The following is a 24,000-nucleotide window of genomic DNA, read 5'->3' on the forward strand; positions in this document are numbered from 1 at the left end:
GTGTGTGTGTGCAAGGCATTATCCATAGATAGGTCCATATATGAACTCGGAGCTCCCATTCGGGAATGTAATAGCTGTCGTTCACGAACCCAGCACGTGATCCAAGACAGTGATGAAGTATACATTAACTACCGGTGATCGTTCACCTGTTTTAAGATACTTATCTAGTAGTTATTATTGTTAGCGTCTTTATGAATCATCTTAACCGCATTGTGCTGTCATCATCATCATCATCATCATCATCATCATCATCATCATCATCATCATCATCATCATCATCATCATCGTCGTCGTCATCATCATTGTCGTCATCATCATCATCATCATTGTCGTCATCATCATCATCATTGTCATCATCATCATCATTGTCGTCATCATCATCATCATCATCATCATCATCATCATTGTCGTCATCATCATCATCATCATCATCATCATCATTGTCGTCATCATCATCATTGTCATCATCATCGTCATCATCATCATCATCATCATCATCATCATCATCATCATTGTCGTCATCATCATCATCATCATTGTCGTCATCATCATCATCATCATTGTCGTCATCATCATCATCATTGTCGTCATCATCATCATCATTGTCGTCATCATCATCATTGTCGTCATCATCATCATCATTGTCGTCATCATCATCATTGTCGTCATCATCATCATCATTGTCGTCATCATCATCATCATTGTCGTCATCATCATCATCATCATCATTGTCGTCATCATCATCATCATCATTGTCGTCATCATCATCATTGTAGTCGTCATCAACATCATCATCATCATTGTAGTCATCATCATCGTCGTCATCATCATCATCATTGTCGTTGTCATCATCATCATTGCCGTCGTCATCATCATCATCATTATCGTCGTCATCATCATCATCATCATTGTCGTCGTCATCATCATCATCATCATTGTCGTCGTCATCATCACCATTGTCGTCGTCATCATTATCACCATTGTCGTCGTCATCATCATCATCATTGTCGTCGTCATCATCATCATCACCATTGTCGTCGTCATCATCATCATCATCATTGTCGTCGTCGTCATCATCATCATCATTGTCGTCGTCATCATCATCATCAATGTCGTCGTCATCATCATCATTGTCGTCATCATCATCATCTTCATTGTAGTCGTCATCATCATCATCATCATCATCATCATCATCATCATCATCACTTTTAGAACCTACACCATCATCACCACCACTACCACCATCATCACCACTACCCCACCACCATCACCTCTGCCACCACCGCATTTACCCCCACACCACCACCACTACCTCCTATAATACAGCCACCCTATCACCATCCTACCACCACCACTACCACCATACTACCACCAAACATACCACCACGACCCTAACACTAACACCCTACCACTAACACCCTACCACCAGCACCACTATCTTCTCTACTACAATCACTTCCTTCACCAACATCATCACCACCACCACTACTACCACCATCACTTCCACCATTCCTACCATCACCACCACTACTTTTATTATCATTCCCACCACCATACCCATACCCACCTCATCACTATTACTATCACCACCTTACCCCTCCCCCACCACCACCACCTTTGCTGCTACCTCCTCCTGTACCACTGCAGGACCTCCGCCTCCAGTGACCTCTCGGTGACCTCTTGGTTCTTTCTTCGGCAGAAGCTGCGATGCAGATGGAGACACGAGTCCCGAGGCCGCCTTCAACTCTGCCTGGTACGAGGCCGATGTCTCAGACCAGTCCGACTCCTGCCTTCCGTAAGTACTAGCTTTTCCCTCGAACAGCCTTGTCCTCGAGCCGCCATCTCGTCCTCGAACGATCTCGTTCGACATCAGATGTTTAAGTTTTTATATTATAACCTTGTTATCTCGGAAGATTAGTTCTGTGGGTTTTGTTCCTTTCTCCCTGAAGCCAAGTTATCGCATTGGGCTGAAAGGAGAAGAGGTCGTAATGAAACGGAGTCTTCACTCGTTAAGACTTCTTCGGCTGAATAGAATCCTCTATTCCTAGGCAGAGTAAAATATATTAAGTATGACGTCATTTCGAAGAGACGAATTTGATCACCCGGGCGTTCTTCGGCAACTGGAAGTGTGCATTGAGAAATATTACCCCGTGTGCATCGAGAATTAGTACCCTGAGTTTCTCTATTTGGAGACCTGCAGCCCCATAGTAGTCGGCAACGATCCTTGGGCTTTCCCCTAGATCTCTCCAGCAAGAAACGTTTGGTCGTTGGATGTGCTGTATTAGTTCTCGTTCGACATCAGATGCTTAAGTTTTTATATTATAACCTTGTTGTCTCGGAAGCTTAGTTCTGTGGGTTTTGTTCCTTTCTCCCTGAAGACAAGTTATCGCATTGGGCTAAAGGGAGAGGAGGTCGTAATGAAACGGAGTCTTCACTCGTTAAGACTTCTTCGGCTGAATAGAATCCTCTATTCCTAGGCAGAGTAAAATATAACAAGTATGACGTCATTTCGAAGAGACGAATTTGATCACCCGGGCGTTCTTCGGCAACTGGAAGTGTGCGTTGAGAAATATTACCCCGTGTGCATCGAGAATTATTACCCTGAGTTTATCTATTTGGAGACCTGCAGCCCCATAGTAGTCGGCAACGATCCTTGGGCTTTCCCATAGATCTCTCCAGGAAGAAACGTTTGGTCGTTGGCTGTGCTGTATTAGTTCCTGTGTTAACTCTTCTAGTATCTAATAGAAATAAGTCCTTCATGTCAAGTCGACGATAGAAATAAAAGTTTACGAGCTTCGTTAATTGTGACGAATGCAAATCATAAAGGGTTACAAAGTAGACATTCTCGTAGATACAAAATACTCGAGGAAGTTTCTGTTCTCCTTAGTCTATAACTCGAGTTTGGAGAGAAGAAACTAGAGAAACGACTTTCGTTCCGAACGGCTGTTCGTAACTCGAAATGTTCGTAAATCGTTATTCAATATAATTCCAAAGGTACTCAAATCTACCTGCATAAGTATAACATAAAGTCAGTACATGTTTTGTCCTAAAACACATTACTAATGATATACATAAAACAAAAATATATGTCTAAGAGTTCGTAAGTCGAAAGTTCGTAAGTCGAAAGTTCGTAAGTCGAAAGTTCGTAAGTCGAAAGTTCGTAAGTCGAAAGTTCGTAAGTCGAAAGTTCGTAAGTCGAAAGTTCGTAAGTCGAATGTTCGTAAGTCGAAAGTTCGTAAGTAGAGGAGTGTCTGTAACCATGACAAAAGGCCACCTATTTCAGCTGGGGAGAACACTACTCTTTGGCTGGAGGCACAGAGGGCAACGGAGACATCTAAAGGTCCGTTTAGGTGCTCTGTACCGTTACGATTCGCAGTTGGTGGTGGGAGAGTCTCCGCTTGTCCTCGGAGCCCTCAATCGTCCATTCTTGATTTTTTCCACACGATTACTTTCCATTTACCGTTTCAAAAGAAAGAAAGAAAAAAGTAAAACATGATGAATGGACCATCTCCTCGTAGGGAGCATCAAGTCTATGAAGAAAAAAGAAAAGAAAAAAAAAGTGAACTTTTTCACGAAGGGAGATTTGTCCGATGATGGCGTATTCAACGACCTGAGGCTTGGGGTAGCCAACTCTACCTAAAGGCGTTATCACTCTGGGTTATTTTTCCTCCGACTGTTGGAGCAGATTTGCACCCCGCAGCTACCGGGAAGGAATGTGATATGCTGGAGGAAAATAATTTTCCTCCAGCATAGCAAATGGCGTTCTATGTATTTCTTATTAATAAGACAGAATAGTTTACTATAGTGATTTGACGGCAGAAAATGTTGTGGTGGGCGGTACCGCCGATTAATTGGAGATTGGAGGAAAGATAGCCTAGTGTGATAGCCCCTTTAACGACGAGCACCCTGGGATTAAACGTGAGGCTGTTTAAAGGGTCAAATATATTGTAAAGGTTTCGAACCATGATGTTCTTCATGACGTACTTTTAACTATTTCCTGCTGAGCAATTTTCCATTCTTATTTTCAGTCTTAACCTAAGCGTATTATTTTTTTCTAAACAAAAATACACAAGAGGTGATTTGCCAAGCAGTAACCTTGAAATGATTAGGAATGTTACAGCCAATTTCCTTGAATGTGTACTTATAATCAGTGGAAAAAAATATAAAAGTTAGCTTGGATTAATAAACTAGATTTTTTTTTTTTTTTTTTTTTTTTTTTATATATACGCGAGACACCGCACTGCTATATATCTGTCCAAGATTTTTCAACTTGCTTATGAACTTGCAATGGCCGTGAAGATCATTAAATCCCATATTTCTTTTTTCGAAACTTCAAGAGAAATTTGTCTCCTTCAAACGCGTCGAAAGTCTTTTTGAAAAATACGGACAAAAGAAGAAAAGTTTTCATTGTTGTAATTTCAGCTTCCATTCTCTGGACGGTGGAGCAGCTCGGAAATGGTCTTGTTTCAACGAGAAAAGTAAACAGGAAGAACGGAAGAGTTTTCACGAAATTAAATGATTGTATTTTACTCCTCAAACTCCTCCTTCTCCTCCTCCACCTCCTCCTCCTCCTCCTCCTCCTCCTCACCTATTTTCTTGTTCCTCCTCTTCTTCCTCTTCCTCTTATTTTCCTCTTCTTCCTCTTTTTCCTCTTCTTCCTCTTCCTCTTATTTTCCTCTTCTTCCTCTTTTTCCTCTTCCTCCTCCTCTTCCTTTTCTTCCTTTTCATCTTCTTCGTCTTCCTTTTCTTCCTTTTCTTCTTCTTTTTCTTCTTTTTCTCTTCTTCGTTTTCTTCTTCTTTTCCCTCTTCTTCTTCCTCTTCTTTCTCTTCTTCCTCATCCTCTTCCTCTTCTTCATCCTCTTCTTCGTCTTTTCCTTCTTCTCCCTCTTCTTCTTCCTCTTCATCCTCTTTCGCCGTCCTCTTCTCCATCTTCCTCCTCTTCCTCCTCTTGTTCTTCCTCTTCTCTCTCTTTCGTCTTCCTCTTCTCCTTCCTCTTCCTCTTCTCCTTCTTCCTCCTCTTCCTCCTCTTGTTCTTCCTCTTCTCTCTCTTTCGTCTTCCTCTTCTCCTTCCTCTTCCTCTTCTCCTTCTTCCTCTTTTCCTTCTTTCTCTTCTTCCTCTTGTTCTTTTTCTTCTTCCTCTTTAGTCTTCTTCTTATCCTTCGTCTTCCTATTCTCCTTCCTCTTCTTCTTCTTCCTGTTCTCCTTCCTCTTCTTCTTCTTCCTCTTCTCCTTCTTCCACCTCATCTTCTTCCACTTCCTCTTCTCTTCCTTCTTCTTCCTTCTCTTCCTCTTCTTTTCCTTCTTCTTCCTTCTCTTCCTCTTCTCTTCCTTCTTCTTCCTTCTCTTCCTCTTCTCTTCCTTCTTCTTCCTCTACCTCTTCTCTTTCTTCTTATTCCTCCTCTTCCTCTTCTCTTCCTTCTTCTTCCTCTTCCTCCTCTTTACCCTTCTCCTCATTTTCCTCCTCCATTTCTCCTCCTCATCCTCCTTTTTCTTCTCCTCCTTCCTCTCTTCCTTCATCCTCCTACTCCTTCTCCTACTCCTTCTCTTTCTCCTACTTCTCCTCTTCCTCCTCCTCCTCCTCCTACTCCTTCTCCTACTCCTTTTCTTTCTCCTACTTCTCCTATTCCTCCTCCTCCCTTTTCCTTTCTATTACTCCCTCTTTTATCGTCTCTCTCTCTCTCTCTCTCTCTCTCTCTCTCTCTCTCTCTCTCTCTCTCTCTCTCTCTCTCTCTATCTCTCTCTCTCATTTTTCCTTTGGCGTAAAGAGCTGAATCTACCTGGCTGAAGATGGCAGCTGCCGAAGGTTTTGGCAGAGTAAACACTATTTAAGGATAAGATCTTTATTGAATGTACAAAGTTGCGCTCGTTGGATCTTTTTTCGAGTGCAATCAATAAAGACTTCGTCGCCATATGTTTACTTGACAGAAACTACTTGTGGGAGACTCTTCAGATTTTTTTTTATTTTTTCTATAACGCCAAGCAGATTTATTCGGCTTGAAATCAGCCTTCAGTTCTTTCTGCTGTAACCCAGTGAATATCGTGTAGAACTTGTGAGTAGGTGGTCGTGAGTTCAGTCCTCCGGGAACCGCTGTATGTTTGCAGTGTTGGTTCGCAACGGCCCTGGCTTGGCGGGGAGGCGACCCAAACGTCGGCCATAAAAAAAAAAAAAAAAAAAAAAAAAAAAAATATATATATATATATATATATATATATATATATATATATATATATATATATATATATATATATATATATATATATATATGTATATATTGCAAATGACAGCTTGCCCTACCATAGGTTTCTCACTTCCCTCGTCGTGGGAGTGGGATGATGAGTTCTTTCTGTACTTTCAATCTTTCGGTTTATCTCTTGTAGTCAACGCCAGACAGTTTGTTATGTACGGGGGTACTTCCGTCTTGTCGCGATAATGTCTCTGTGGATAAGATTTTTTTTTTAATTGTCGGTGATGATGATAATGGTAGTAGGGGAACTTCTAGAGTAAAGGATAAAAATTTTCCTCTCTCTCTCTCTCTCCCTCCCTCTCTCTCTCTCTCCATCTCTCTCTCTCTCTCTCTCTCCCTCTCTCTCTCTCTCTCTCTCTCTCTCTCTCTCTATCTGTGTCTTTCTGTCCCTCTCTCTCTCTCTTTCTATTTCTTTGTGTGTGTGCATGTGTGTGTGTGTGTGTGCGTGCGTGCGTGCATGCGTGCGCGCGCGTGTATATATATATATATATATATATATATATATATATATATATATATGTGTGTGTGTGTGTGTGTGTGTGTGTGTGTGTGTGTGTGTGTGTGTGTGTGTGTGTGTGTGTGTGTGTGTGTGTGTGCGCGCGTACCCATGACCCACTTCCATCGCCCGCTGTCCCAGATACCCCCAGTTAATTTCATTCAGCAACGAGAGGTTCATTTTCTCTCGCTTTGGCTTCGACCCGATGAAAAATGCAGCTGCCTCTGGTGTGCAGAAGTGGGGCAGCTGGTCCTGGCCAAGTGTCTCGTGATAGAAGAGCAAGGGTTCGCGTCCCCGGGCGCCCTCAAGTAGGAGAGGTTGTGATTACGAGGTGTCTGGGTCGTCGGTGAAGTAGCGATGATAAACAAACTGTCGGGACGTTTCTGCCGGAGAGGTCTGTCTCGCTGCATTGATTCTAAACCAACCAGTGTGGTGGGGGACAGGGAGGAGGAGGAGGAGCAGGAAGAGGAGGAGGAGTAGGAGGAGGAGGAAGAGAAGGAGTAGTAGGAGGAGAAGGAGTAGTAGGAGGAGAAGGAGTAGGAGGAAGGAGGAGAAGGAGTAGGAGGAGGGAGGAGTAGATGGGAGAAGTAGTAAGAGGAGGAGAGAGAGTAGGAGGAGGAGAAGGAATAGAAGAGGAGGAACAGGAGAAGGAGAAGGAGTAGGGGAAGGAAAAGGAGTAGGAGGAGGAGGAGAAGTAATAGGAGGAGGAGGAGAAGGAGTAAGGGAAGGAGAAGGAGTAGGAGGAGGAGAAGGAATAGGAATAGGAAGATGAAAAGGAGGAGTAGTAGTAGAAGAAGAAGGAGTGGGATGAGAAGGAATAGTAGGAGGAGTAGGAGTAAGAGGAGGAGGAGTAGGAGGAGAAGGATGAAAAGGAGTAGTAGTAGTAAAAGGAGTAGGAGGAAAAGGAGTAGAAGTAGGAGTAGGAGGATGAAAAGGATCAAATCAGGTTGCAAAGGGGACGATGTGGGTAGTGACTGGAAAGTAACAGGTTGTGGCAAGGCATTGTCGGTCAAGCTTGTTCAGGTCGGGATCAGGGTTAGGATTAGGACGGGGTGACCTGCAGCAGGTCGGGTCAGGATTTTTTTTTTTTTTTTTTTTTTTTTTAGGAATGGAAGTTTGTGGACGGAATGGGGTGAGGGTTCTGTTCCTGAGGACTTGTGTCAACAATTCGCGTATTGAGGTCACTGTTAACGATGTGGGTGCGTAATAGGGGTGGAACGGGAAGGGGAGGAGTGGAGGGAGGGGAAAGTGGCTTTTGGTAGGATCGCGGAAGCTAATAAATAACGTTAATGGACAGGAACTGCTTGACGAAGGAGTTGCGTTCGCGCTTAGCTCTCCGCTTTTGTATGAGCGGAAAAGTGGTTTTAGATTTTTTGATCTTTTATTACATTGGAATAATTTATTTTATATTTTTTATTTATCTATTTATTTGGTTATCTATTTATTTATCTGTTTATTTAGTTATTTATTAATTTGTTTATCTGTTTATTTGTTCTGGAGAGTGTCTGGGGACGATGTTCGTGTTCAGGTTCGGGGTATTTTTGACTATGTAACGACACATCGTTATGTGTTACTGTTGACGACCTATGACGCGTTTCGTTTTTGTTTTGTCTTCTTTGCTTATATCGTCTATACTCCGCCCATTTCCTTCATCTTCTTTTCTTTTGTTTGTCCAAATTTCGTAAAGTTTCTCGTTTTTAACATTGTGTTTGCTTTCTCGAAGGAGAAATTTCCTGTCGTTGTTTCATCATTGTCAATCTCTCCGGTCGACATACCGACATCTTTGTCTATATTCTTTTCATGAGAATAAAATCGCGTTATCACACTGGGCTATTTTTCCTCCGACTGTTGGAGCAAATTTGCAACCCACATCTTTCGGGAAGGAATCTGATATGCTGAAGGGAAAGAATTTTCCTCCAGCATATCAAATAACATTCCAAGTAAATGATTGAAAATAAAAAATAGTTTGCCATAGTAATTTCACGGCGGAAAATTTTGTGGAGGTGGTCGGTACCCCCGATTAATCGGAGGTTGGAGGAAATATAGCCCAGTGTGATACGCCTTAACACGTAGTATCCAAGAAGCCTTGGTGTTGAAGGTGTTGATGGAGATGAGCCGTTTTGAATTGATGAACGCTGTAGCCTTGGAAATAAAGCCTGACAATTTTATTCCAATGAATAGACTGCTGACGTCACCAAGAAATTATGAAGTAATACGCGCGCGCACACACACACACACACACACACACACACACACACACACACACACACACACACACACACACACACACACACACACACACACACACACACATATATATATATATATATATATATATACAATATATATATATATATATATATATATATATAATGTGTGTTTCATCTTGGTCTTGGATCACGTGGTAACTCAATGAGACCTCAGGCCTCATATATATCCGATATATGGCCATATATATATATATATATATATATATATATACATATATATATATATACATATATATATATATATATATATATATATATATATAATGTGTGTATGTGTATTCAAGTATTATTGATTTAATATCGATTATATTTAGATGATACTACAGTCAATAGAATATTTTAAATAGGGCCCCTTAGATACCATATTATTGCACAGCACCAAATTCGTGAAACTGACTGTTTAGGGACGTTATGCACCCTTTAGACCACTGTATTTTTGACAAGATCTTTCCTATGTTCGTGACCTTCACTTCATCCTTCGGTCAAATATTTTGTCGATAAAATCTGGGCTATCATTGGTTGTGGTGACTTTTCTTATTATTGTGAAAAAAATACTTGAGAATAATTTAGAAAAAGAATTATGTGTCGGTTTGCGGTGGCATGCGTTTTTTATGGTAACTGGAGACTTGGTGGGAAAGGGGTGACTTTAAGTTTCAAAACAAGTATTAATACAATAACAAAGGATTACAAAGGAGAAGCATGCCGACAGGAGACCTTTTGGTCCATAACTAGGTCGGATGCAAAAAAGAAAAAAGAAAAAAAAAGAGAGATGATAATGATAAATAAATAATAAATAGATAACAATTATGATAATATAGATAATAATAAGTAAAATAAGTAAATGAATAATACGTAAAGTTAAAAAATAAACAGGTAGTAGTAAATGATAATAATTGAAAGATAAATAATGATAAATGATAAAAAAGGAAATGATAAGCCGAAAAATAGTAACAAACAAATAAATAAATTATATAAAATAAATGGCAGGCATTACAGCATCTTGCTTAGGTGTTTATTGAAACCAGCATTTTTCAACCAAGGTTTCCCGGAACACTAAGGTTCCGCAAAAGGTCCCTAAGGGTTCCGCGAGAACAAGAGAGATAAGCTAAGGCACTTTAACTTTTTTTATATATTTTTTTATACGTAATATAATTAAACACGCACGACATATTCTTGGTTATTGCAATAATGTAACATAGACATCATCCTATCTAACCTATTATTACGATGAAAATAAAATGAGAAAGATATAGTATATGTTTTTGTTTTTGTTTTGTTTTTCGCAGGGGTTCCTTGAGACATACAATTTATTTTAAAGATTACGCAAGGGTAAAAAAAATTGGAAAACGCTGATCTAAACATTACAAACCAGTTGTAGGTAGAAGTAACTTGGGCAAGATGACGTAGAACATAATGGAATATTATATATATGGATGAAAAGAGAAAAAAAAACACAAGAAAACAAGCTCTACAGTAAAATATCAAGAAAAACGAGAAGAATTCTTAAGATATCAATATAAAGACTAAAGCCCGGCATCTACATGCACAGTGCATCTACATCTACAGCTCTAAGATTCAGATGAATATCTAAGCAATGTGTTTTAAATGCTTCCAGGAATATTTATTTTTCCTTAATTATTCAGTTGATTTATTTATCATTCCGCATCTGCATGTGCCTCGTTTAAATCGTGTGGTTTATTGTTGGATTGGTTTTCCAGCATAATGCACTTTTAGGAACGAAATGATCGATGATCAAAGAAAATGATAAGAAAAAGAAAGAAAGGAATAGAACGGAGAATGCACGGGATAGGTTAGGAAAAGGAAGAAGAGGGAAATATAAGAACATAACCTAAGAATGGAGGAGAATGTAAGAGACCATAAGGCCAACACTAGGCAGTTTCTTGTCCTTTACCACCTTTCAACCCTATCCATAAAGTTATCTAACCTTCACTTAAAACAACAAATATTTTCATCGCTTACCACATGGTCATTAAGTCTATTCCATTCGTTAACCACTCAATTGGTAAAGCAGTTCTTGCCTATTTCCTTTTTAAACCTAAATAAGAGGAGAAGAGGGAAGGGAACGTCATGGGGCGGGGATAGGAAGAAGTGGTAGATAGGGAGGCAAAGATGTGACAAGAGGAAGAGAGGAAAAGGGAAGGGGAAGAGGAAGAGGGAGGAAGATGGGAGGGAGAGGGAGGAAAGGGGAGGAAGATGAGGAGAGATTTCCAGCGACAGCAGGGCAGGACTCGCATTACTGGATTCAAATTGGACAAAATTAGGTTTAAGAAGGAAATAGGCAAGGACTGGTTTACCAAAAGAGTGGTTAACAAATGGAATAGACTTAGTAACCATGTAGTGCGTGCTGAAACAATAGGACGTTTTAAGAGAAGATTAAATAGCTTTATGGAGCTTTATGGATAGGATGACAGGTGGTAATGGTCATGGAACTGCCTAGTGTAGGCCTTATATTCTCTTGCAGTCTCATCCATTCTTATGTTTTTATGATAAAGAAGATTGGGAGCAAAATATCAGTAGTCTGAATGAATAGAACCGTTTGGTCTCAACTAGAACAAATTTTCATAGTATACTACCGGGATGAATTCGTTCATCAAGATCGAGATAACGTTTTCTAGGGGTGCGGTAGGTTAGCGTCGCATATATGTGCTATAGCCTCATCAATGTGATTGAGTTGATTACGCTGAATTCAGACTTCATTCACAACCACAGACATACCAACATACCAAAACTTCAGACATGCATTACTCCAAGCAGGGTTAAGCCGCCCAGGTGAGGTACAGAGGCTGTATCGTTCTTCAGGGGATAGGCCTCTCCTGCTGTGGACCATTAAGGGTCAACTACAAATAAGGTAATCAATATGGCGTCACGACAAGGTGAACGGAGGAGAGCTGGGCCTTCGGGCAGGTTGGGGGTGGGTGGGTATTGCTGTTGACACATATCCCCCCTTCCCTCGTCACCCCCAGTCTCCCCCCACCCAGTCTCTACCCACAGTCCCCTCCAGTCTCCCACCCCCCACCATCCGGGCAATGTTCAGAAACTCTTTCAAATATGTTATTGATAAAATGAAAATGGCTTGAATGGTTGTGAAGTCTGTATTGATCACCCTAGGAGATGACGCGCTGAAGTGTCTTGTAATAGGTAAAGGTGCAGAAGGTGCCTCTGACATCACGGATAGAAGTTGGGGAGGAGGCAATGCAGGGAGAGGGAGAATGGAGAGGCAGTAATCCCCCCTCCCCCTCCCCACAAAGTAAGGCTTTAATCGAGGGCTTCACATTCTAATTGATTAATTGGCTCCGGTGAGATTTTTTCTTTCTTTTCTGAATCAAATCGCTTTCAATGATCTTGAGTGGAAAGAGAAAAGGGGACGAGAGGATCCGGGGTGAGAGTCGGGATGGAACAATGTCCCAGGATTCTGGGGGAAGATGTGGGAAGCCAGCAGACTACGTTAAGAGTCTGTTCACACTAGCGGTTTGAACCGCACGGAAACCACGCGGAAACCGCGGCGGTACCGTGTAGTCAAGGAAAACCTGCACGCTTGTGTGAACGCCTCCATTGACTTACATTGTAATTGAACCGTCGCGGTTGTAACCGCTAGTGTGAACGGAGCCTTTTAGGACTCTTGTCTCGGATTGCGTGTCGTTAAAGACGATCAGTGGGGTGGAACGAGAAGGGGATTTGCCTTTCCTCACTCTATTTCGTATAAGTCTTTTACGCAAGGACGAGAAAAAAACAAATGAATAAAATAAGAGTAAATAAATAAAGAAATAAAATAGATAAAATAAAAAAGAATAAAATAAAAAATAAAATAGAATAAACTAGAATAGAATTGGTTAAAACCCTGATAACGGAATAGGTTTTAGCATATGTATATACACGTATGACGTAATCTGTATTTATGTATATTATTTAAGGATACAAGGGAGGTCAGAAATCCTTATGTGTCATATTGTATCACGCCGTGAGAGTGACAAAACATTTTATTTTTCTCACTGAAAATACCGAATTGGTCGACATATAAGACGCGTTTTTTTTATTCTCAAATGTATAAAAAAATGTCCTGAGTCTGTCACACTATTATATTTCACGCACAAAATCATACATTTTCCCTACAAAACCACTTAGAAATGTCTTTCAACAAATGTGGAATAAAAAATACTATTTTTTCCCTCAAAATATCTTTGTAAAATAGAGGCGAGTCTTATGCGAGGGTGCGTCTTATACGCCGGCAAATACGGCACGTGATTGGTGGACCTTTGGGTTAGTGTGATGGCCAGCCAATCACAGACGCTAGGAGGTCAGTGGGCGGGGCTTATTTCTCAAATTGAACTAACGGAGATAGGGGCGTGGCTACTTGTTCAAGATTGATAAAACGGAATAAGAGAAGATTAGATAACCTTATGGATAGGAATTTCAGGTGGTACGGGGCATGGAACTACTTAATGTAGGCCTTATAGTCTCTTGGAGTTCTCTAGTGAGGAGACAGTGAGGGAGTGATAAGGAGTGGCAAACAGGTAATGAGACAGTGATGAGATAGCGACGTTGAAAATAATGATGTCATGTTGGAAAAAGGAGAGATTGGTGATGATAACAAAGAAGCTGGTTTAATTTTTGTAGTTACCTACGAACCGGGTTAAAAAGAGGTTTGAAGACGATAAAGGGGTTAGTTGGGGTTAGTCTTCGAAGGGAAGAGGTTAAAGTCTCCTTTTCCTTAACCTCCCTAGCTCTAGATGACCCTTATTCCATAAACACCTCAACTCACACACTCTGGAAAGACACAGAGTGCTGGCTGATCTAATAGAGGTGTTCAAGTGGATCAAAGGCTTGGACAAAGGTGACACAAACAAGATCATCATAGTAAGACAACAGGGCAGGACTCACAGTAATGAATTTAAATTGGACAAATTTAGATTTAAGAAGGAAATAGGCAAGAACTGGTTTACTAATAGGGTGATCAACGGAGGAAATAGATTCAGTATCCATGTAGTGAGCGCTGAAACTGATTGCCTTGTGGTTCTCTATTTCCTTTCTGTTGCCTCTTCAGGGTTTCAGTGACGGAGAGTTGGGGATGGATGTGCGTGTTGTCTAAAGAACCTCTTTCTTCTGTTACCCGCATTAGATAAATGTATGAAATGTCCCCCTTAGTCCACTTCAACAAACTGTCCGAAATGTCCTCCTTTGTCTCCACCAAGTCCCACCCGTACCCCTCCTCCCCCTCCACCTACCACCCACCCCTCTCTGATAACCTCTCCCAGTTCCTTCCCTGTTGGCTTATATGTGCTCAGAGTGTGTGTCATGTCTGTACTTGAAAAAGCTGTAACAAGCGAAACGTAGTACCAATAAAGGTTTCGATCTCACAAGGTGTTTATTCACACAACCTCTTTCTTGCCGAGTAGAGGTCTTATTTTTACTTCACCTGCCGTCAGGATATTCTATTGATACTCAGACCAGGTCTGTTGGGTCAAGAGATGGAGGACGAGAGATGGTTGGTTGGCTTGTTGGTGGGGTTGGATGGTTCAGGGGGATAATGAGAATGGTATTGCATAGTGGAGACGGTGATAGCAAGAAGATTGGGCAGATGGGGGACCTGGAAATTCACTTTGAAGGAAGCTGGAGCGAGTGAGAGAGGGAGGGAGGGAGAGAGGTAGGTAGGTAGGGAAGGGAGGTAAAGGAGGGAGGGAGGGAGGTAAAGGAGGGAAGGGAGGATGTGAGGGATGCGGAGATAGGGATCGGAAGAATAGTGACGGGAAAATGACGGAAAAGAAATGATGACGACGGAAAAGGAAAGAAAGAAAATGGGGAAGGAGAGATCTTAGGGAGGTGAAGGGTGGGAAATTGGGATAGATAAGGAAGGAAGGAAAGAGGGAAGAAAAAAAAGAGGAAGAAAGGAAGAAGGAAGAGAGAAGGAATGGAGGAGAAGAGAGGGAGATGTTGATAGAGGGAGTGGGAAAATGATGGAGAAAATGAAAGGTGGAAGATTAGAAGCGAAGGATGGGGGGTGGAGTGGGAGGGAGGGAGGGAGGGAGAAGGAAGAAAGACAAGGAGGAATATGATGGGAGTATGGGAGTGAATGATGATAATATGTTTGATGAAGTTGGAAAAAGAAGTCACAGGTGTAGTTTCGAGTATTTGGGTTTATTCCTGACCGGTTTCGCTTCGATGCTTCTATGCTTCCGGTCAGGAATAAACTAAAAAACTCGGAACTAGACCCGTGACTTTTTTTTTTCACCTTCATCAACTTGTCACAATGTCCCAGCAATAATATGTTTGGAAATAATTGGGAGATTTCGACGCCGCAGAGGCTAGATAAAGTATTACCTTTAATTAATCTATTCATGTTTATATTTTTATTCATTTTATTTTTATTCACTTGTTTATTTAGTTATTTGTATTTTATTCATCTATTTATATTTTCATCTATTTATTCTTTTGAGCCTATTTATTTATCTATTTATTTATTTGTTTCCATATATATAAATCCTAATTCATATTCAAATACATCACTATTTCACTGGTTTACCAATTCATCTATGTAAATCTAAATCTATATTTATTTCTTTATGTCGGGCAGGTTTAATCTTACGTGGGTTTCACACACACTTCGTCCATTAGGTAAAGTCTGTGATATTCCTAATAGTTCTTGGCATGTTTTGATGTTAACACGGCCCTTGTGTGGCGCATTGATCTTCGGATTAACATGGAACTACCTAGTGTAGGCCTTATGGTCTCTTGCAGTCTCCTTCGTTCTTATTATAAAAGGGCGATGCTTTTTGTTGTGTGAGTTTATTATATACCATGGTTACCAGTCATTGTAAAAATAAGAAAAAGTTTCTTTTAGTCTTTTTTCTTGTTTCTTCTTTCTGCTTCTTATTTGTTCTTCTTCTTCTCCTTTCTTCATTTTTAGTTTTTCTTTTTCTTTCTTCTTTTGTTCTATCTTCCTCTTTCCTCTCTTCTATCTACCTTTGTTATCTGCTGTCTTCTTTGTTCTTCTCCTTGTTTCTTCTTTCATTTTTTTTCTTTTTTTTCTGCCTCTGCTATCTTCCTTAAATTTCTTGGGCACCATATTGTTCTTAATAATAGCTGTTATTGTCATCATCATTTGGGGGGCATACGCCAGGAAGCGCGTTAGTTCACTCACACTCCGGCGCCAGTCCCCACGGCCTCTCCGAGCAAACTCCTATGCAGTCACCCTCCCATCCCACTCCAAACAATTCTCGACAAGTTCGATGAACTTAGTCATGAATTCCGTGGGTGTCCCCTACGTCTTCTCCATAGAGGCAAAACCCAGCGAATTGCAACAATATCAGGGAAACGCGTCACACGACCTTGTAGCCAGATTTGACGTTAACGAATTATAATTGTAACCAGTCTAGACCAGGGGTCATCAAACTACGGCCCGCGGGCCGGATTCGGCCCGCGACGTCAGTTTATCCGGCCCGCCGACGGTACTTGAATTTCCTTGATAAAACGTAAGGAACACGAAACTTTGTGATACAATTTAAATTTAAATATTATGTTAAGAATACTAGGAGATCTTCACGCGTGCGGAGACCTCCTGACTGCTATGTGCCTTAAATTTACTATTGTAAATTTTAAATTCTTGTATTGTATTGAACGGAATGATTATGCGGCCCGCGCTCGTCATTCTTTCAGTTATCCGGCCCGCAGTGAAAAAAGTTTGGTGACCCCTGGTCCAGACAGTCTCTTGCGATGCAGTTCCTGTTGTGATGCTAAGTCATTCCAGCGATACTTTGTACGCGGGTGGCTACTGAAAGTGTATTACAAGGGAAAAAATGTATTGATTTTATCAATGAAAGCATTATGACAGAAACGTGCGTACGCTTTGAAGGCGTAATAGAAACTGACTCCACTTGGGGTTGGCGTGGAAAACATACACAACCCAATTAATTTTGATAAATTGATATAGATAAATTTCATAGTATTTATATACAAAAAGGGGGGAAAACGTGTATTTCCCAATCTACTCACATTTACAATGCATGACAATCATGTATATGCATGTACACCACATGTATACCTTTAACACGCATGTATACCACAGCATACTCTATGATTCTCCGAAGACACTTGGTACCAAAGACATCGAGAGAAATCGGGAACTTGTTGCCGGAAAAATTATGATACTGCAAAATCTGAAGAAAGAACTATAAACAATGTGTTGGCGATGATGTGATAGATGTGCATCGATAACATGATAGAAAAAAGATCTGTGGATTTTTCCTCCTCTCCTACTTCATCTTCAAAAATATAGAAATAGTGGCTGTATGTATATACATAATTTCCAATCTTACTAATTTCTTATACCGGACAACCTTCGGGATATATCGGACCTGTTCGATATTTCCATTGGATATAACTGATCCTCGGTTATAACGGATCTTCGGATATAACGACAGGCCCCTTTCCCCATATCGTCCATTATATCGAGGTTTTGCCGTAATATGTATGTATGTATATATATATATATATATATATATATATATATATATATATAAAGGCAGAATATATAACATAGACGCGTGGTTTTAAGTATGCAGAAAACCATAAAGGAAAATATGTGATAGACCGAGCGCTTTCATCTATTCAGACATCTTCAAGGTTGCAGAGATCTGAATAGATGAAAGCGCTCGGTCTGTAATTTATTATTTTCCCTTTTGGTTTTCTGCATTGTATGTATGTGTGTATGTATGTATGTGTGTATGTGTGTATGTATGTATGTATGTATGCATGCATGTATAGGTATCTAGGGATGGACTCAAAGAAGAATATATGAAGGAGTGACTGTACCTGCTACACTACAGGGCAGAGGTTTGAAGTATAAGGGAGGCAGAAAGGAAAAACTTAAAAGTTGGAGATGAAGTGTTTGAGAAATATGGATAGTGAGAAATAAGATGAGGAAGAGAGCTGGCAAATAGGCTTGATGAAAGAATAATGGGATGGTTTCATCACAAGTTTAATCAACTGCTATTACCGACATTTATCGCGTGTAATGTATGCCATAGCAATTCACGGCTAATTTGGTTACGGCAGTGTATCTGCATCGCCTGGAGGGTACTAAATCGTTCGCTGTGTAGTAAATCAGGCTTTGTTACATTGTTCACCATGGCCAGGCAATGAAAACGTGAATGTATTCAGTAAACTATTCAAGAACACGCTTCATTGAATAGCACACAGTGGTAATTTTTTGTATACATTGTTATCGTAATCGTCTGTTGGTAATAGAGTGTATGTGGAGGGGGTGGGTAGGGGAAAGGGATAGGGGAGGGGGAAGGGGTGATACGTGTATGTTCAGTTTGCATAGTGGCACTGGCTTTGCTTTCGGTTTCCAGTATCTCATTAATAGTTCCTTTTTTTACATGTTACTTAAGGATGGAAAGGATTTGTCTCTCATAGAGGGATTTATTCTGAAGGTTTGTTTGAGGAGTTAAAAAATAACCTGTATATACATATGATAAATACACACATACCTACACACACGCGCGCGCGCGCCCGCACACACACACACGCATGCACGCCTGTACGCGCAGACACACACACACACACACACACACACACACACACACACACACACACACACACACACACACACACACACACACACACACACACACACACACACACACACACACACACACACACACACACACACACACACACACACACACACACACACACACACACACACGCTTGCACACACACACGCACGCTTGCACTCACACACACATACATACACACACACACACACACACACACACACACACACACACACACACACACACACACACACACACACACACACACACACACACACACACACACACACACACACACACGCACACACACACGAAAGAAAAAGAGCGAGAGAGAGAAAGAGAGAGAGAGAGAGAGAGAGAGAGAGGGAGAGAGAGAGAGAGAGAGAGAGAGAGAGAGGGGGGGAGTAGGAGAACTTTCTTTTTCATTTTGTATCTTTTGCCCACACATCTCCCCGATTCTGAAATGTAAACTTTTGAAGGCTGTCTTGAGTTTGGAATAATACAACACCTTTAGGTGTTGTATGCTCAGAGACCCGTGTTTACGTTAGGTTGTATAGTCTTCTCCAAGTTGTATTTGCACTTGTATGGTTGTTGAAGGTTTTGTACCTTTTGTTTTGCGTTGTGGTCCCGGTTGGAATAATATATTGAATAAGAAAATTGCGTGTTTGCTTGCTTCAAGTCTCCTGTATACAGTAAGGGATCTCGTACATCGACGCAATCAGTTGCATAAACCGATCGCAACGGAAAACTGAACTTAGTGAAAACCGTATTTTCTCTACGTTTGTCCACTGAAAAAACAAAGGGAAATATGTTCATGCCCATACAGTATAGGGGAAACTGGTTTCACTGAGTGTAGGCATCTCTTGCGACCGGTTTCATGCAACTGGTTGCGTGTGCTGTCTCGGTAGTTCGTCTCTTCCTTTGACGTGGTGAGGAACTTCGACCTCGTCTCGGGTGAGTGGATTAACTGAACCTTTATTGATTTCTTTCTCTCTCACGCGAGCGCGCGCACACGCACACAAGCGTTCGCCTGAGCGCAGGCGCGTATGCATGCACGCACGAACGCACACACACACACACACACACACACACACACACACACACACACACACACACACACACACACACACACACACACACACACACACACACACACACACACACGTTCACACACTTGTGCGGTTGCATACATACATACATATATACATACATACGCACATACATATATACATACATGCACATATACGTACATACATACGTACAGATATAAACACATACGCACATACGTACGTACATGCATACGCACATACAGCACCTGCTCACAATAGAAAACCTGTTTCCAGAATTACACTGATCCTCAACACTACACCTGCTCACAGCACCTGCTCACAACAGAACACCTGTTTCCAGAATTACACTGATGCCCAACACTGCACCTGTTCACAGCACCTGCTCACAACAGAGCACCTGTTTCCAGAATTACACTGGTCCTCAACACTACACCTGCTCACAGCACCTGCTCACAGTAGAGCACCTGTTTCCAAAGTTACACTGATCTTCAACACTGCACCTGCTCTTGTAACACCTGTTCTCGGACACCTATTCTCTGTGTATGACCGTGAAAATGCACCTGCTCCTGCAAAGCAGCTGTCCTCTACACATGAGCGTGTGTGCACCTGTTCGAACAACGTTTGTACCTAATTAACTCGTTATCTGATCTCAAGATTTTAACAAACGTTTGATTTGGAAATTTTTATTTTTCTCAAAAACTACCCCCTTATAAGAGGGAAAAAAACTTTCGGTAAATAGATGATTTTTCTCAGGATCTGACCTCATTAAAAAGGTAATTGGAAGTCAAGACACAGACTTCGGAACTGCCTAGTGTAGGCCTTATGGTTTCCTGTAGTCTCCTCCATTCTTATGTTCTTGTGTTCTTATGTAAAGTTCTCTGAAGGGATTAGATAATTAAAAAAAAATCTAAAAAAAGGAAATGATGAAGAGCTTTATTAGGCCCTGTTCACACTTGCGGTCTGAACCGCGTGGAAAACGAGGTGGTATCGCATAGTCATGGAAAAACTGCGCGGTTGTGTGTGAACGCTTCTATTGACCTTCATTGTAATTAAACCGCCGCGGTTCAAACCGCTAGTGTGAACAGGGCCGAAGTTCGTGGAAGTTAGTCGCGGGACACTCTTCGGAGATGATTATATTGAAACTTTATATTAAAAGAGACTAAAATACATCTAAGAGAAAGTAATGCGTGCGCGCGTATACACACACACACACACACACACACACACACACACACACACACACACACACACACACACACACACACACACTCATTCACTCACTCACTCACTCACACACACACACACACACACACACACACACACACACACACACACACACACACACACACACACACACACACACACACTCACTCTCTCTCTCTCTCTCTCTCTCTCTCTCTCTCTCTCTCTCTCTCTCTCTCTCTCTCACACACACACACACACACACACACACACACACACACACACACACACACACACATGCACATACACATGCACATACACACATGCACGGAAATGCACACACACATGGAAACACGCGCGAGGACATACATACACACGCACGCGCTCGTGTATACATGAAAAGACGCACATAAAAAAGGGAACTCATACACGGTTACAGGGGCGTGGACATTTGTAGAAAAGCTTCCGTGTGTACACACGCATACGTACACATGTGCACATAAACATACACATTCCGACACCAACGCACATGGATACCCAAGGTTCTTGAAAAATCGATCATACTTCCGTTCTCTCTTTTCCTCTTCTCCTCTCTTCGCCTCTCTTTTCCTCTCCTCTTTTCCTCTCCTCTCCTCTCCTCTTCCCCTCTTTCCTCTTCCCTGCTATTCTCTCCTCTCCTCTTCCCCCCTCCCATATTTTCTCCTTTCTAGTCTCCTCTATTCTCCTCCTATTCTCCTCTCTCTCCCCCACAGTTTTTTCTCCTCTCCTCTCTTTATTTCCTCTTCTTTCCTCTCCTCTTCTCTTATCTCATCTTCTTTTCTCTCCTCTTCTCTCCTTCCTACTTCCCTCCTACTCTCCTTTCTCCTCTCTTTTCCATTCCCCTCCCCTGCTCTCCTCCTCTCTTCTCCTCTCCTCTCCTCTCCTCTCGTATTCTCCACAATGCCCTCCTCTCCATTCCCCTCCTCTACTCTTCTCTCGTCTCCTCTCTTCTCCTCTCTTCTCCTCTCCTTTCTTCTCCATTCCCCTCCCCTACTCTCCTTTCTTCTCTCTCTTCCTTCCCTCTCCACTCTACTCCTCTCCTCTCCTCTTCTCCACAATGTCCTCCTCATCACTTCCCTCCCCGACTCGCCTCTTTTCTCCTCTCCTCTCTTCTTCATTCCAATCCCCTACTCTCCTCTCTTCTCTCCACTCCTCTCCTCTTCTCCACAACGCCCTCTTCTCCACTCCCCTCCCCTACTCTCCTCTCTTCTCCTCTTCTCCCCTCTCTTCTCTCCTCTCTTCTCCATTCCACTCCCCTACTCTCCACTCCTCCCCTCTCCACTCCTCCCCTCTCCACTCCTCCCCTCTCCACTCCTCCCCTCTCCACTCCTCCCCTCTCCACTCCTCTCCTCTTCACTCCTCCACAACGCCCTCTTCTCCACTCCCCTCCCCTACTCTCCCCTACTCTCCTCTCCTCTCCTCTCTTCTCCTCTCTTCTCCACAATGCCCTCCTCTCCACTCCCTTCCTCTCCTCTCCTTTTCCCTTCCCCACAATGCCCTCCTCTCCACCCCACTCCCCTCCCCTCCACTTCTCTCTTCTTTTCTCCTCTCTTCTCCTCTCTTCTCCTCTCTTCTCCCCTCTCTTCTCCTCCCTGCAGCGGCACTTCTTGGGGTGCCAGAGTGCCACGTGGCACCTGATGCCGATTCCACCAGTTCATGCAACCGTGTCGGAGACTTCATAGTCCACGTAACATGGCCACCCATGATCCGTAGCTCTTTTGCATTGGTCATTCGTGGTGTCTTTGCACAAGAACATAAGAATGAAGGAGACTGCAAGAGACCATAAGGCTTACACTAGGTAGTTCTGTTGTTGGTGTTATCTATTGTGAGTCATCCTCATTATCGTGTTTATTTATTTATCATCATCATCATCATCATTATTAATATTAATATCATTATTAATATAATTAATTATTATTATTATTATTATTATTATTATTATCATTATTATTATTATTATTATTATTATTTCTATTATTATTTTTATTATTGTTATTATTTTTATTGTTATTTTTATTTTTATTGTTATTTTTATTATTATTATTTTTATCATTATTATTATTTTTATTACCATTATTATTTTCTTTTAATATATTTACTACGATGAACTTTTCGTTACTATTTTATCTATTGTGGTCCATTCTTATTGTATAGATATATATTTTTCTACTTTCTTTGCTACAGGGAATCAATACTAACATTTAATTAAGGCTGAGACAACGAGTGGTTGTGTTTATTCAGCGTCGCCACGGCAAAGTGTGTCATACTACTATAAAAAGAAAAAAAAAAACACGCACACCCAACTCAGCAACAACGTCAGCATTTTTTTCTTTCTGATACTTTTTTCCTCAACAGTTTTGTTTCTTAACCTTACAAGCGACGTACGCAAAGTTGTTTGTTTCTTGATCGTTGTGTTCGATGTTTTGTTGCACGAGAATACGGGGACAATAGCGAAGTTTGTGTCTTGGATGGTAACAGTTGCGTAAGGAAGGCTGGCGATCAGCTGGCACGCTGCTTATACGCGTACAACTCGACAAACACATGTGCACCCTTGTACGCACACACACGCACACACGCACACACACACACACATGTACACATGCACACACTCACACACAAACACACACACACACACATACATGCACACACACATGCACACACATATGCACACGCACACACATATGCACACACACACACACACGCACACACATGTGCACATGCGCACACACACACACACACACACACACACACACACACACACACACACACACACACACACACACACACACACACACACACACACACACACACACACACACACACACACACACACACACACACACACACACACAAACAAATGCTTGGCACGGGCTTCAGGGGCTTCAGGTCGCTATAAAGTGGAATGTTTTTCAACCATTTCATTGAAGTTTTATAAGACGGTCTGGTCTGCTTGCGTGTAATGTTCCCAAAACAGCAACATAGTTATGCTACGCGAACAACTTGATTTGGCCCCCCAGAGGCTTTAGGTAATATCAAAAGAGTTTACCTTGGAAGATAATGCAGCAAAATGTTCCCTTCCCTACCTGGACGCCCTCATCATGAAGCACGACAATCGGGTGGTATTTG

At 41.6% G+C, this 24,000-nt stretch overlaps 1 protein-coding gene across 2 annotated transcripts in view; it reads left to right on the top strand.

Moving 5' to 3' along the window:
• The window catches only part of LOC143018209 (uncharacterized), a 462,052-nt gene that overhangs the window by 86,059 nt on the left and 351,993 nt on the right, over positions 1-24,000 (top strand). For both annotated transcript variants that reach the window (XM_076173410.1, XM_076173409.1), the window contains one exon: positions 1,700-1,795. In XM_076173410.1, coding sequence (XP_076029525.1) covers positions 1,700-1,795 — 96 coding nt within the window. The remainder of the gene's footprint in view (positions 1-1,699; positions 1,796-24,000) is intronic.

The sequence above is a fragment of the Oratosquilla oratoria genome, chromosome 34, assembly GCF_046742065.1.
Source record: "Oratosquilla oratoria isolate Oo_2021 chromosome 34, ASM4674206v1, whole genome shotgun sequence".
Taxonomy (NCBI): domain Eukaryota; kingdom Metazoa; phylum Arthropoda; class Malacostraca; order Stomatopoda; family Squillidae; genus Oratosquilla; species Oratosquilla oratoria.